The sequence below is a fragment of the Sardina pilchardus genome, chromosome 2, assembly GCF_963854185.1.
Source record: "Sardina pilchardus chromosome 2, fSarPil1.1, whole genome shotgun sequence".
NCBI lineage: Eukaryota > Metazoa > Chordata > Actinopteri > Clupeiformes > Clupeidae > Sardina > Sardina pilchardus.
The window spans coordinates 19,301,388-19,315,538 of NC_084995.1; the positions used below are offsets into that span (position 1 = coordinate 19,301,388).

At 42.3% G+C, this 14,151-nt stretch overlaps 1 protein-coding gene across 1 annotated transcript in view; it reads right to left on the minus strand.

Annotated features, from left to right (window-relative positions):
- Positions 1-5,990: 5,990 nt before the first annotated feature.
- The window catches only part of galntl6 (polypeptide N-acetylgalactosaminyltransferase like 6), a 207,447-nt gene continuing 199,286 nt past the window's right edge, over positions 5,991-14,151 (minus strand). Inside the window, exons 11-13 of the mRNA XM_062520732.1 lie at positions 9,816-9,932; positions 9,024-9,173; positions 5,991-7,035 (exon numbers count right to left, since the gene is read on the minus strand). Of these exons, the coding sequence (XP_062376716.1) occupies positions 6,868-7,035; positions 9,024-9,173; positions 9,816-9,932 (435 nt within the window). The 3' untranslated portion in view covers positions 5,991-6,867. The remainder of the gene's footprint in view (positions 7,036-9,023; positions 9,174-9,815; positions 9,933-14,151) is intronic.

Genomic DNA, 14,151 nt, shown 5'->3' on the forward strand with positions numbered 1-14,151 from the left:
GATTTTTGAACCATTTCAAAAAGTTGGTTAGACTAACAGGGAGAATAGCAATATAAACAATAATCAATCAATTCAAGCAATAACCTAATGAAAATGAACAATGAATATAGAATAGCAAATAAACAATAAAGTCATTCAATCAATCATATAGGCTAGTAACAATATATGGCATGATAAGGCTACATTAAAGGAACCGTATAAGACATTTATTTCAATTAATCATAAAATGGCCCTGATATGTCACTAGACATCTAGAAATCATGCTCATTTCAAATATTTATATCACTGACAACATAGTCCAGCCAGGATATTGCCATTTAAAAAAGTGAAGTTGCAGCCCTCAACTGATGTTGATGTAGGCCTATTGTGTATTTTGGCCTGATGCGCCACCCTCTACCTATCTACTAATCATGAAGTCAGTAGTGTTTTGGCATCGGGGTTACCAACTTCGACCAAAGTCTTTTTAAAGCAAGTCACGTCACTCAGCAGCCATGTTGGCCATGGGGTCGGGCAGCGAGTTTGACCGTAACAAGACCAGGCCCTATCTAAATGAATGGGGAGAGAGCTGGATGTCCATGTTCAGAGGTGTAAGGGACATAAAAATCACATGTTTGAAATCACAATGAAAATCAGACTAAAATCGCTGAAAAGGTTTGGTGGTTTTGTATCAAATTAACGCTTAAAAAGCCTTTTTCTTACTGGTAATCTTGGACTGCGCATGCGTGACCGCCAAGGATCGGCAAAATGATTGGAGCAACGGCACTGGAAGAGGCGGGACATGTGCAAACCGGCGTAAACACCCGCCATCTTTGCGTTACGAAGTTACCCCATGCATTTCATTGGGCGATTTTCCAGTGCAGTGTCTCCTCATTATATTATATATAAGTGTCTCTGCTTTGACTCAGTGGAGATGGGGAGGGGATGCACCACTCTACAGTATTTTGAAAGTGATTGCAGTATAGCCTACAGTTTTGGCCAAAATCCTATGTTCCTAAGTCTGTTCCTTAATCACAATAATTAAAATAGGGTCAATTCAATCAATGGCTAAATGAAAACAATACTATATTATACAAACCATAACCCATAAGAAGCGCTTGTAAAGGGTCATGTCTGGGCCAGACTTCAATGTCTGTCAGATAGCAGTAAAAAGTTCAGCCAATCGGCAACACATGAATAGCACATACACCATACAGGCAACAAGACTCTAAAAACTGGGGGATAAGAGGCATTGTCAGAGCCTGGGCCCCTTTTCACCTTGATTTTTGTCTGACACTTCACTGTTGAGAGCAGAGTAGGGATTTTGGCGCTTCTTATCCTTTGAGGAAAATAATATTTTTTCTTTTAACATTTTATTCCTTTTGGCATTTAATCAACTTTGTAGTTTGTTCTTTTTTTCTGTAACCATTTTCTTTTTATTCAAGCAAATAATTGTATGGAGTTAAAAGACATTTGATTGTCTGGTCGCTCTTTTAAGAGGATGCTTACCCCCAGCTCGGTACGGATTAACCAGAGAGGGTAGTAATCAAGGATCTTTGGATTAACCCCATGACCTTTTGACAGAGACTGCGGTTCAGATTATGTGTTCTCCGTAGTTTTTGATAAGTACCTCAATGACTATTATCTCAAAGGCGATTGGTTATACATGTGACTGTTGGCTTGAAGTGTTCATCTATGGTAACAGATGTAGTAATCCAAGTGTTGTAGGATTATTGTGCATTTTGTTCTATGGATGAGCCTATAGAAAAACTATTTCATAAATTGTTCTATAACCTTTTGGTGAATAATATACGCAAACGTAACAGGCTGGAGAGCGAAACCCAATTGTCCATTTCACGCCCACGGCTACCGCTGGTCCTGATGCAGGTCCACGGAACTCCCCTCTGCTGCTGTTGGGATTCAGCCCTGGAAAAGCTCGGCAGTCATTGTATCAACTGCATTGCCAAATAACCACTCCACACTCACCAGGGCATCAAGGAGCACACTCTACCCACCACTAAACCCATCTGATATGCCTACCGTTCAAATGGTCTCAATTTGAATTCAATGTACTAATATTCAATTTGCCTCCATCTTGAGAGAAAAAAATCCATACAAGATTACTGAACTCTCTTCCTTTTGTGTCCATTGACAGTTTGTGTTTGTGCAGCATTCGGTAATCAACTTGTATGGACTTCTCCTAATAAGGTAACGGTAACCAGAAGAAGAGTTCAGGTAATGCACTGGCAAAAAGGCATTTTTTCTACCCTTTCTGTACACTTACAAAGACACAATTATAACTGTTTGTCACAGTATCATAGAGGTGCAATGACATTGTGAGCCCTGTGAGTAGATTAAACCTTAAGCATTGGTGTGACGGGAATATTGAAAATGTAATGTTCTAAAGATTATGGGTTCATACTAGGATTGAATCAATTTTATAATTTTCTAACATTATTTCCTACTTCACCATGCACTAACCTTTGCAAACTGACAATAAACAGTGTTAGCAGTAAGGAAACAACTTCTTAACCTTTGCACATATACATGTTCTTCCGGCAGCAATTCTTTCATGTTTGCTGGCATTGCCACTAGCATTTTATCGCTTCTTCTAGTTCTACAACTGCCACTTTTGGTATCAACACTGTAACATCAACCCCTCTGGTCATTGATGGCCTAGTTTTCGAGGTGGCTGAGGAACGTGTAAGTGCACTGACAGTGGTCAGGGTAGTACCTCAGAGAGAAAACAATGAGCCGAGATGCAGACTGGTGGGGTCTGGCTAGCAGTTCAAATTATTATTGAGTGGTCTAGTAGTTTTAAATACAACAACTGTATGGCAGCTATGGTTGTTGTTGAAAAATACAGTTACATAGGCCCTTATTGATTTAAATAGTGTGATGTCTCCCTATTGGGTTTAGCATGGTTGAGTTAGTCAATATAGTTTCATTGGTGTGATCTCATCTGTGACCCAATATAATTTTGGATCAATGCTTATTTATGCTCTTAGCCCATCCAATCATGTTAGAATTCTAAGCAGTCCTAAGCACCATTTGGTAATGCCATTGGTGCTGCTGGAAAACGAGCAATACCCATGGTTATCATGTTGAATAGTTAAATGCTTGGTGGTAGTGTGACATGTCCTGGTGGTAGTGTGACACATCCTGTCATTTTGGATTATACTACTCAACAACAACAACAACAACAACAACAACATCAACAACAAAAACAACAACAACACAAACCAACCATCTTTGCCAGCATTAAGTGGTGAATGTTAATTTCTACCCATAGGAAGCAAAATTCTTAATGAGATCTCACCCATTTCTCCTAAAGACCCCTTAGGAGACAGAGGAATCTGTCTCTCTCGTCAGGGGCAAAAAGACAGTTGAGATCTCAATAAGAGCTGATTTATTGCTTTTGAACAAAGAAAATAAATGTTCGAGATAATATTTTTTCCTTTGGGTTAAATTATATACACATTAACCATAAATTATTGCACTTACGAACATGGCTTGAGATGTTGATAGACTTTAAGGTGTGAGTAGCTTTTTTCCTGGTTAGAAAAGAAATATAGGCCTATCAAATCTAACATTACTTCATTACATAATTCTATTTGATAATTTTATAAGCTTTTGAAGTTAGAGCATTGAACTTATTCAGTGTTTCTTGCTCCACTGTTTAAGGAAGCTTGATACAGAATGCCTTTGCATATCACAACTGATCTGTACTTGTTAGCAAGGAACCCTCATGAGGAGACATAACTCTCAGGATGTTCTAGGGCAAGGTCATTGAGACAATCCAGAAGAACCGAAAACAAAACAAGATAGTGGAAATCACAGTAGTGTAGTGTGACCTGTATTCCTATATGGATTAGTAATACCCTGTGTAGTCAGGTCCTAGTCTTGCTGTTGTCAAACTCAGTGAACCATCTCACTGCATCATGGCTTAGGACCAGGAGTGTAGGGTTAAAATGAGTGATCGCAATAAGGTGTAGTGTGCCATGTGTCGTTTTTTCTTCTTCTTCTTTTTTTAAAAAAGGCATCTAGAACATGTTTGATGATGGTGGAGGTTATTGTCCAACATTTATAACACTACCAGTGGTATGGTTCCTAGAGGGTTAATGGGTGTACATATTGTGAATGTGGATAATGCAGTGTGAGATTTCAATTTTAAAAGTTGAAATTGGTGATTAAACTTTAATAAGAGGTGGATAAACTCTCTTTCTGAAATTTCCGAGGTGGATAAACTGCATTTACCTCCATTTAACCTCCAGTAAAGTGCTGCTTAAGACATGATTTCAGTGCAACATCCATAATACATGTCATTTTCAGTGACAAAACAATCACAGACTCTTTCATTTCAAAACAGCAGTTGAGGACCTCGTCCTCAAATAGAGGGCCAGGAATGCAAACAGGGAGAAGGAGTGTGGAGGAGTGTGATCAGGGCCGAGCATGATATCAAGCTCAAATGACCTAAAAAAGCCAACAACTATAATGTTTTTCATGTGTATAGGCCTCTGTCCAAGGCTGGGCTTACTGAATCTCTCCTTCTCCTTCCAACACTCCTGGTTGTGATTAGATGAGACAGATATAATGAGGTCACATAGAATAATAGATAAATTATTGGCCTAAACCAATAATTTAACAAATCTATAGATTTATAGAAAGTAGATGAGTCACCCAACGTCAGGCAGTTTAATCAGTCTTCTTTAATCAGAATTCTTTTCGCTCAGTGACTTCATGTCTGTACCTTTCTTCATGCGTACTGTATGATTATGAACAGTAGGGGGAGCCATAACACCACTTCTAACAGACACCATCAAGACAAGGGCGACCACTTCAAAGACATGAGCAACAAAGGTGGGGTCCTAACCATCAAGTAAGTCCCAAGTCACTGTGGTGAAATTCAAGCAAGTCAAGTTGAGTCCTGATATAAGTCCAAGTCAAGTCAATTCAATGCTCAAGTCCACCAAGCCACAAGTCAAGTCCTGCATCACAGTTTTTAAGCAGAATAGATTCACACACGTCACCCACAGATGTCAAGTGTTTTTCTTCAACTGCTGGTCTTTTTTAAATATGATTTATAGATTTTGCTTTGCAGTGTTTCCAGTTTGCTTGAATGTATACAGTATTTTGGCCAAAATACAGCCCCAACATTGTAGATTCCAGTGATTTTAGAACAGATTAGGAGTGTTTTTAACACAAAGCAGATAAAACAGAATTTTGTACGACACTAAAAATTCACACCTTGTAATCAACCCTGTTTTCTTTTAGTTTACTTCAGTATTGAAGGAGAAATCCAGCGATTTTTCACATACAGTAGATCTGTTTCTCCAGCTCACCGGTCAACCAGCGCTGTAGCTGTCTGGCTGCTTTAGCTGTTGGAACAAGCAACTCAAACTAGGTCAAAATTATTGTTTTCGGGGTTTCTTTTTTCTCATAGTGCTTGGAGACCTTGAGAAACTGAGATCTGTGTGAAAAAATGCTGAATTTCTCCTTTAAGGTATGATATGTAACAGGGTTACATTATGAATGTAGATTCTCTTTGAATGAGTCCCATTTAAACGGCATGGCTTCCCTTTGTGTCTCTACTGCATACAAGTTTGTGTACATTGTACTCAACTCACTCAATAATTTAAAAAAAACAAAACAATGCCTACAAATTGTACAGACATTTCATTTAAAAAGTCAAGTCCATTTGATTCCAGTCGGAGTCAAGTCTCAAGGCATGAGTGTAAAGTCAAAGTCAAGTCTTTTATCAATGTCTGTCAATCAAGTCTCAAGTCCTCAAATTTGCAACGTAAGCCAGACTCACCATGATAGACAAGCCAAGTGACTCGACTCGACCACCTCTAATGTGCAACCTCTCCTTGCATGCATCTACCAGTGTGTTGTGTCATCAATTGTACAAGATGCATCCGCACTCCAACCCTGTACACTCCCACCCATGTCTTTTATTTTGCTTGTTGGAAATAAAGCCTGAACAAAACTGATTCCAGAGCAATGAGCCAAAAATCACTTTATCAGCAGTTTGAATCTTACTATCACAGGAACCAGAAAAAAAACCTAAGTATGTACATAACAATAACTTACATTGATAAAAAATGACACCCAATAAATACAAAATAAATATACATCAAAACAACCATGTAAAATAAATAGTGATACAAAACAATGTCTTTCAGAACCTCTCACCAAATCCAGCTTCATTATGCGTCTTCAGAGTATGGAGGAGCAGTCTTGAGGTGATTGGGAAATAAATCAAATTCAAATTCCTCCTTATTTATCATGAATTCAGAGAGAGTCAGATCAGTATGTGATCTCATAACTAAGAAAGAGCGTGAGTAAGAGAGAGAGAGAGAGAGAGAGAGAGAGAGTGTGAGAGAGATGTTGGCACTCCGCATTTTCCTTGACCAGCAAGGGCTCGTTATGGTCCTACATGGGCCTCATCAGCCACACATCTCACAAAGCCACTGCAGTCTCCACAGCTTTGGACTCTGGGTGTAGTACTTTTGGTCCACTTTGGTCCAACTCCCAGAGCGTAAGGGCCTCAGACAGATCAAACACATACACACACGCACACACACACACACACACGCACACACGCACACACGCACACACACACACACACACACACACACACACACACACACACACACACACACACACACACACACACACACACACACACACACACACACACACACACACACACACACACACACACACACACACACACACACATACGTATGCACCCATGCACACAGTTAGCTAACTGTTCAGCTCTGCTGCTAAGACCTATCGCTGAGGACCCTGTGAGGGCTGGGAGACAGCTGCTTGCTTGGCTGCTGTGTGTGTGTTCAGGAGGCAGGATGGAGGCTGTCAGCATGCCTAGGAGCTGGCGGGGCTGTTGAATTTGTCCAAAACGGTGGCGTTGACTCTCTGGAACAGCCACTGCTGCGTCTCCGACAGCGGGTCGCACTTGTTCATGAAAATCCTCTTATCGCTGAGACTGCTGTCCATACAACCGCTGCTTACCTGATGGAAGAGTGATTTATCCTACAATCCAGAGTGGGAGAGAGGGTGGGGGGTGGGGGGTGGGGTGGGCGGGATTGGAAGAATTAGAAACCATAAAATGAAATAAGTGAAAATAAATGAGAAACACAGTCACTGTGACTTTGACAGTGGAATAAATCCATCTCATATCTCACTCTTTCTGTAGTTAGATTAGAGAGGTGGTTTCGGGGAAGCACACACAGTCAAGCATTTTTTTCCCTAGTTTCCTTCCAGCAAAACATTTCACTCAGCTTGAGTAGCCAGAGTGTAAAAATAAAATTACGACAGCACCATGGAACAACAGACGATCTATTTTGGTACTTGAGAGGCAAAGTAAAGCATGTTAGAGGCTTCTTCAGTAATTGCGAGTCTGTAGTTCGCCTGCACTCTCTCATTCATTTAAAACATACACTAAACTCCTGTGGAATACTGATACTGACAGATTCCACAGACCAAATGATTGTATGATGAATGGTTTAGATCAAACTTGCCCTTCTTTGAGCTCCTACAATTTAAGCCTCTGAGAAAGAATTTTAAAATGGTCTGCCCTCAGTAGACCATCCTTCATTTCACTATTCTATGCCTACTATTATTAATTGTAAAACATGTAGAGACTTACAGTATATGTACACTTGTATGCAGACAATTATGTAGAGTCTTTGTCATTCTGGTTTAAATGTTTAGCCATTGAGCTCATAGATGCAGTTGGAACAAAGTATTATGTGCAGCGCAGCCCAGATAAATGTCGTTCCTCATGCCTTCCTCAATAAGATTGGTTGTTCAGGTCTGACCTCTTACTACTCAGCACAACAACAACAAACCAGCACATCGGTATGATGCGTACATCAGCTAATAACTATAGACTGCATAACATGGATATTTGGTAATTACATCTTTACAAGGTCAATTTCAAAGTTACTCAGATATGACAAAGAGAAGGAGGAAACTTTATGGGCCTAATTTAACTGGACTAGTTTCCACTAATTAATATTCCCTATTTGGGTTTGCCATCCTTACTTGTTATGCATGCAATAAAAGGAATAGGCTAATATTGAAAGGAATGCACTGCAGCACTGATTAATGTATAATATTGTCATGTGTGAATGGTGAGCCTATATTTGATCAAACCAAATTATTACAAAAATACATATGGAAGCAATTGCATTAATGATCTACTACTTAATAGCTTTCCTCATCGTACAACCCTCACTCCCCCCCACACATACACCTCTCAGATACGGACCGTACATCCACTATTAGATTAAATGTTCATGCCAGCATGAGTTGCAATTAGAGGATTGGTTCCTTCCTCATCCTCTTGTGCTGTATTTTAAGTAGGATAGCTGTTTATGAGTTTGGATGGCTAAGCAAATATTAGTCCTGCATCTAATATCGCAACCTTATTATGGTCTCTGCAGTATATCATTTACATAGCAATCAAGGTGATGTACTTAACGGTTTTAACGGGGCTTTGCTGTAAATAGGCCTATAGGTAAATATGTATCTCAATTATGCAAGTGTAAGAAAAAATATTTTGTAATTATGAAGCAGTGGTGGCTGCTGACCAAATCATTTGAGTAAAGCAACTCACCCAACAGCAACTCACCCACACTAGCTTAGTTTAAACATTATCTAGAAACGGAAAATTCAAATGTCTTCTAGCACTTGCTGATTGATTGTAATATTTTCATAGGAAGTCTTGGTCTCCTCACTGATTTCACTTTTCATTTCTCCTCATGTCATGTGATGTTTATGTTTATGTGAGGTAAACCTGAATAACAATGAGCAACACTATGAGCAATACTGCATTTACGTGTATCGTCTCAACAGTTTGTAAACGTTTGTGCAGTGATCGTCCTCTGGCCTCTACCGTAGGTTAATGTATGTAGATGAGCCCCTGCTATGGCGTCTACTATGGGATCTTGGCTTGAAGGAAGGTCAGCAGGTTGCGGTGAAATGGCAGCGCTCTAATGCAGATTGATGGCTGTTACCTTGCGGTAGCTCCAGTGCTGATTGCCCTTCATCCCGTGGCAGTCGTACAGTGTGACGGGGCTGCTCTGGGAGATGGCGTCCAAGCAGAACTTCCTGGTGTGGAGAGGGTCACCGGGCCGGATGTCTTCCCGCCAACCAAAAGTAAAAATCTAACAAGGCGACAAGGGATGCAAGGCTCAGATCTATCAGTCTGACAGTGTGCAACTTGTTTGTTATTTGTTTATTTATGTAATATTTATGTATTATTGATCTAATATTATCAATTAATTAATAAGAGACAACAGATTTTTTTCAGCCATGAAATAAGCAACGCTGTTCGCTGTTCGCTGAAGCTGTGTACTTCTTGATACACTGCATGATCTCAGCCTCTTCCAAGTGGTGGCACTGACAGTGATCCAAAGCATGAATTTCCCTCCAGAGTGCAAGTGGAGCCCCAGACAATAGCCATCAAGCAGCTCGTGGGAGTCTATGAGGCTGCAATTTGCCCAGCATGGCACGCCGTCTCCACTGTGAGGTCGCGGCACTGCCGTCGCCCCAGCAGCTGTGCTGAGCGAGTCTGTCTGCTGAGTCACAGCTGAGTGGTGTGTGTGTGTGTGTGTGTGTGTGTGTGTCTGTGTCTGTTTGTCTATGTTAGTGTGTGTGTCTGTGTCTTTCTCTGTGTGTGTGTGTGTGTGTGTGTGTGTGTGTGTGTGTGTGTGTGTGTGTGTGTGTGTGTGTGTGTGTCTGTGTCTGTGTGTGTGTCTGTGTCTGTGTGTCTGTGTCTCTCTGTGTGTGTGTACATGGTGCCGTACCTGTTCATGAGCCCACGTGCGCTCGGCCCCCTCCTTCGGACAGGCGTCTAGGCGCAGTTCTGTGCCTGTTGAGCCATGCTTGGAGTCGATACACAACCCCGACGCCACATTGCGTATCTGTGGGAGACACACACACACACACACAGACACAGATCCTGCTTCAGTTACCGGCTCACTGCACACCGTCATTTCATCTCTAAGCACCAAAAGGAGCTCAGTAAGGCAAAGGCAGAAATGCTCCCCCAAAGCCCTTGATGCCCCCCCCCCCCCACACCTTGTTCTTTACCCTGACTCAGCAAAAAATCTGCATTTTTAACAAGTGATTCATGATCAACAGTCCTCTCCTCTTCCCCTGGCACACTCTGCTGTGTGCGCTATAGTTCGTTTCATTTGGGTGCCCGCTGAGAGCAAACTTTCAAAGCCATTTTTTGATGCACCGTCGCATTTGCCTAATTCTCTCTAAAGCATTCCGGCACCGCGCTCGGCGGTTTCGAGGTGCGCCTCCATAATGCATGAGGCTGGGATATGTGCATGTGAAATGGCCTGAGTGGGACAGTGCCAGGTGTCCTGAGCCCCCATGCATGTACCCCCACCCCCCCCAACCCCCTCAAGTGCTGACCCGCTGCGACTGTGTGTCCCTCCAGCAAGGTGAAAGGGACCCCTGCCACAGCACAGCACCACACCGCACCACACCACATCGCACCCATGCAGCGCCACAACACCAGTGCCGCATCAATGAGTTATTTTCAATCTGCACCACCCACATTTGCCACTAGGGGGAGGCATGAGCTACCGTTTGCACTTTAGTATGTTTATTAGGATGCAGTTACGGTGAGTTATGGAGCGTCCTCTTCCTCCTCTACTTTCTCTGACTTATGCATGGCTTGTATAGTAGCTCCCAATGGCACGGATATACTGCAGGACAGGGATGAATACATAAACCTTACAGCGTGCAAGTGGACTCAGAGAGACTGAATAGAGATACATCATTTGGTTTATATACAAGCTTACAGGAATAAAAAGCATGCGATGTCTTCTATGAGTGCAACTACACTGTTAGAACTGGCATGTTTTGTTATCAATGGCTGTGATTAGCTGTACTATGCAGACACAGATGTATCCATTCAATCTAATATTGATCTGATTCTGAGACTGTATTGGTTACAGTGTTTACATGAGTTGTTTATGCAATATTCTATTCATATTCCAGTTTATGTTACAGAGCACAGCCCGATTAATGACTTGTACTGGAATCCAGGACATGCATCATCAAGCACACTCTATGTGTAGCAAAGACTACAAAAACTCCAATAAGAAGTCAGGCTGTAGTGCAGTGAAAGTGCTTCATCAGATGTTTACAAAATATGTTCTACTTTCAACTAAATGGATGTTGCTGAGAGCAACTCATGTTTGATATTAGTGGTAGTAGCATGTAATCACAGATATTGAATCAGCTTTGTTTATGCATTTACTGTAAGACTCTTAAATTAAGACTTCAACTACTTTACTCTCTCTGTGTGCAGAAAGTTACAGTGTACTTGGAAAACATGGGGATGCTGTGGATTTAGGTGAAGTGGAGATTGATGTCACACATATGACTAAGACAGAGGCACACACACACACACACACACACACACACACACACACACACACACACACACACACACACACACACACACACACACACACACACACACACACACACACACACAATTCCTCACTGGCCTGGCTATTTTCCATTATAGTCATAGCCAACCTGTATGTCCTGAGTAGTCTCAAGCCCAGCCTACATTACTGACTGACCAAACCTCTTGGGTGCAGCATATTTTTGATTAACTGGTAAATAATAATTTTGTATCAGAAGGGTGCAGGATGTCTGATTTTGAGAGCTACCTGTTGAAGAACCCTGGTCTACATAATGCAATAAAGCCTGGATTTCAAGCCAAATGTCTTCATTTGATTATCGCTCACTCTCAGTATGACTAATTGGGATAATGAGGGTAATTACAAAACAATGTTTAGGCTACCTAGCACTGTATTACCAGTAAGAGCATTGTCTTCATCTGATTAATATTGAACTATTGCTGTCTCCATCAACGCAGAAAGTGTATCTATCATTATCAGACATTTTAGTCGTTAATGTGCTGAAGGACTGACAGGTGTAAAGCCTGAGCATAAAGAGTGGCCCGTTGGCAAACGCTCCCGTGAACGGATCCATTCACATCACAGCCTCCTTTTCACACTAATCACTGCACACTATTTCCATCATGCTCGGGAAGACTGAGAGTCAAGACAGGTGTTGTTGTTTGTTTCTCTCTCTTTGCTCTCCCTCCTCCTTCCTCCCCACGGCGTGGAAACGAGCTATTTTAGAGTGTGGGAGAGAGCGCCTCATCCTGATGTGTGACAACGCGGTGGCAGTTTCCTTTATTACAGCTGGCGCCGGTGCAGAATTAACACTGGCCTCTCCACAAAAGCCTCCTTTAAGTGACTATTATTGCTTCCAATTATTTTGTGACAGGCAACAGCGTTGCCTGGTTGTGTTGTGTCACACTTTCAAATGAGGAAACCGGCACAGAAAATTGAAGAGCACGGGCAAAACAAATGGAACTAAAATGGAAGCCAAATGCAGGGTCAGGTGCCCATGCCTCCTTCACAGCCTCTGGTTGTAAATGCCTATTTTGATTCTTTCCAGGAAAAAAAAAAAAAAAACAGAATGGAACGCATGCAATTTATTTTTGTTCCCATTATCAGACTACCTCTCCCTGCCTCTCCCTTGTGTCAGTCAGTGAATGATATATTCAGGCCAAATGATTTGACCTGTTTTTCCCATGGAAGCAACTATGTCTATTAGAAAAAGTCAATTGAATGGTGGATGGAGACAATTTACTGCAAGACCTTTTTTTCTCTGTGAGGTCACGGCAGCAGGAAATGTGCAGTGAGCTGTTGCTTCCTTCATATGTCTCCCAAGGTAACATTGGTTTTAGAATGACATTAACCCAGATCTACGACAATAATGAAAAATCAATGACTACATTGAATTGTTCTGAAGCCCATTCCAGAACTCTGAGAAATCAAATCCTTCGATCATACCGCTCTGGAGGATTAACCGCTGGTAACCCCTGCTTCCCAACTGTCCGTCTTCTGAAATGTGCTCAAGTCTGTCTAACATGCCACCTAAACTGACAACCACTATTCATACCCTAGAAGACTAAGTGCCCCAGACAGCCGATGACTGCATCATCTCTGACCGCATCCTCTCAGAGGGACTTGGAGAGGTGCTCGGAGAATCTGTAATCTGACTGGAGGGAGGGGGGCCGTAGGGACAGGGGTGGTGGGGGGGTGGGGGGGCGGAGGCGGGGGCCCTGAGCAGACACCCGACAAACTATTTACCCAGACTGCCACTCAGTGAGGCGAGGGGTCAGGCTGAATTTGACCCCGTCCTCTGACGGAGATGTGCAGAGGATCTGATTTGTGCCCCACGCCTTCCTCCCTTCCTCACCTCTTTCTCTCTCTCCTTCCCTTCTCCACCTCTTTCTCCCTCTCTCTCCCTTCCCCACCTCTTTCTCTCCTTCTCAACCCCCCCTTCTCTCTCTCTCTCTCTCTCTCTCTCTCTCTCTCTCTCTCCCCCTTCCTCACTCCTCTCTCTCTCTCTCGCTCTTTCTCACTCACTCTCCTCCTCTCTCTAGGTCTGAGCCACAGGGGTGTCTGTGAATGCCCAATGAGGCCCTTTTATTGTGCTGTATATCAGCATGGATGACAAGCCCACAGCCTGGAAAGCCTGCAAATGAAACTATCAACCTGACAGTAAAATTACTATCATTTCGCTGCAGGAAAGAGGATATTTACTGTGCATAAATTCCCCCTGAGCAGGTTGAGGAGATTTACAGTCCTCTGTCCCCAAAGGCACTCACCCTCCACCCCCTAGCTTAGAGAGAGAGGTGCAGGAGAGAGGGCCACTGTGTTCATGGCTAATGGACCTTCGAAATGTGGCTTGTGCACCTACTGGAGACAGGAGCAAATAGTTATGGGGCATTATCACTTTCTATGCAGAATCCCACGCAGGGACAACATGAAGAGTGCCTGCCAACAGCAGACAATGGAATCCAATTAAACGTGATATGAAATTAATTACTTTTTTGTCCTGACTGTTTCGCGTCTTTGACACATTTCAGCATGCAAAAAAGATGATGTTTGCCAGCGCAGGAGGAATTAATTAAGCAATGGCGTTTTTTGAAGCAAATCTATCAGCCCTAATTTAAACTTCCATCAGAGTGGGTTTTGGAGCAAGGGAGATATCCAGAGACAAAAAGAGAGCAGGAGGGAGAGAGAGAGAGAG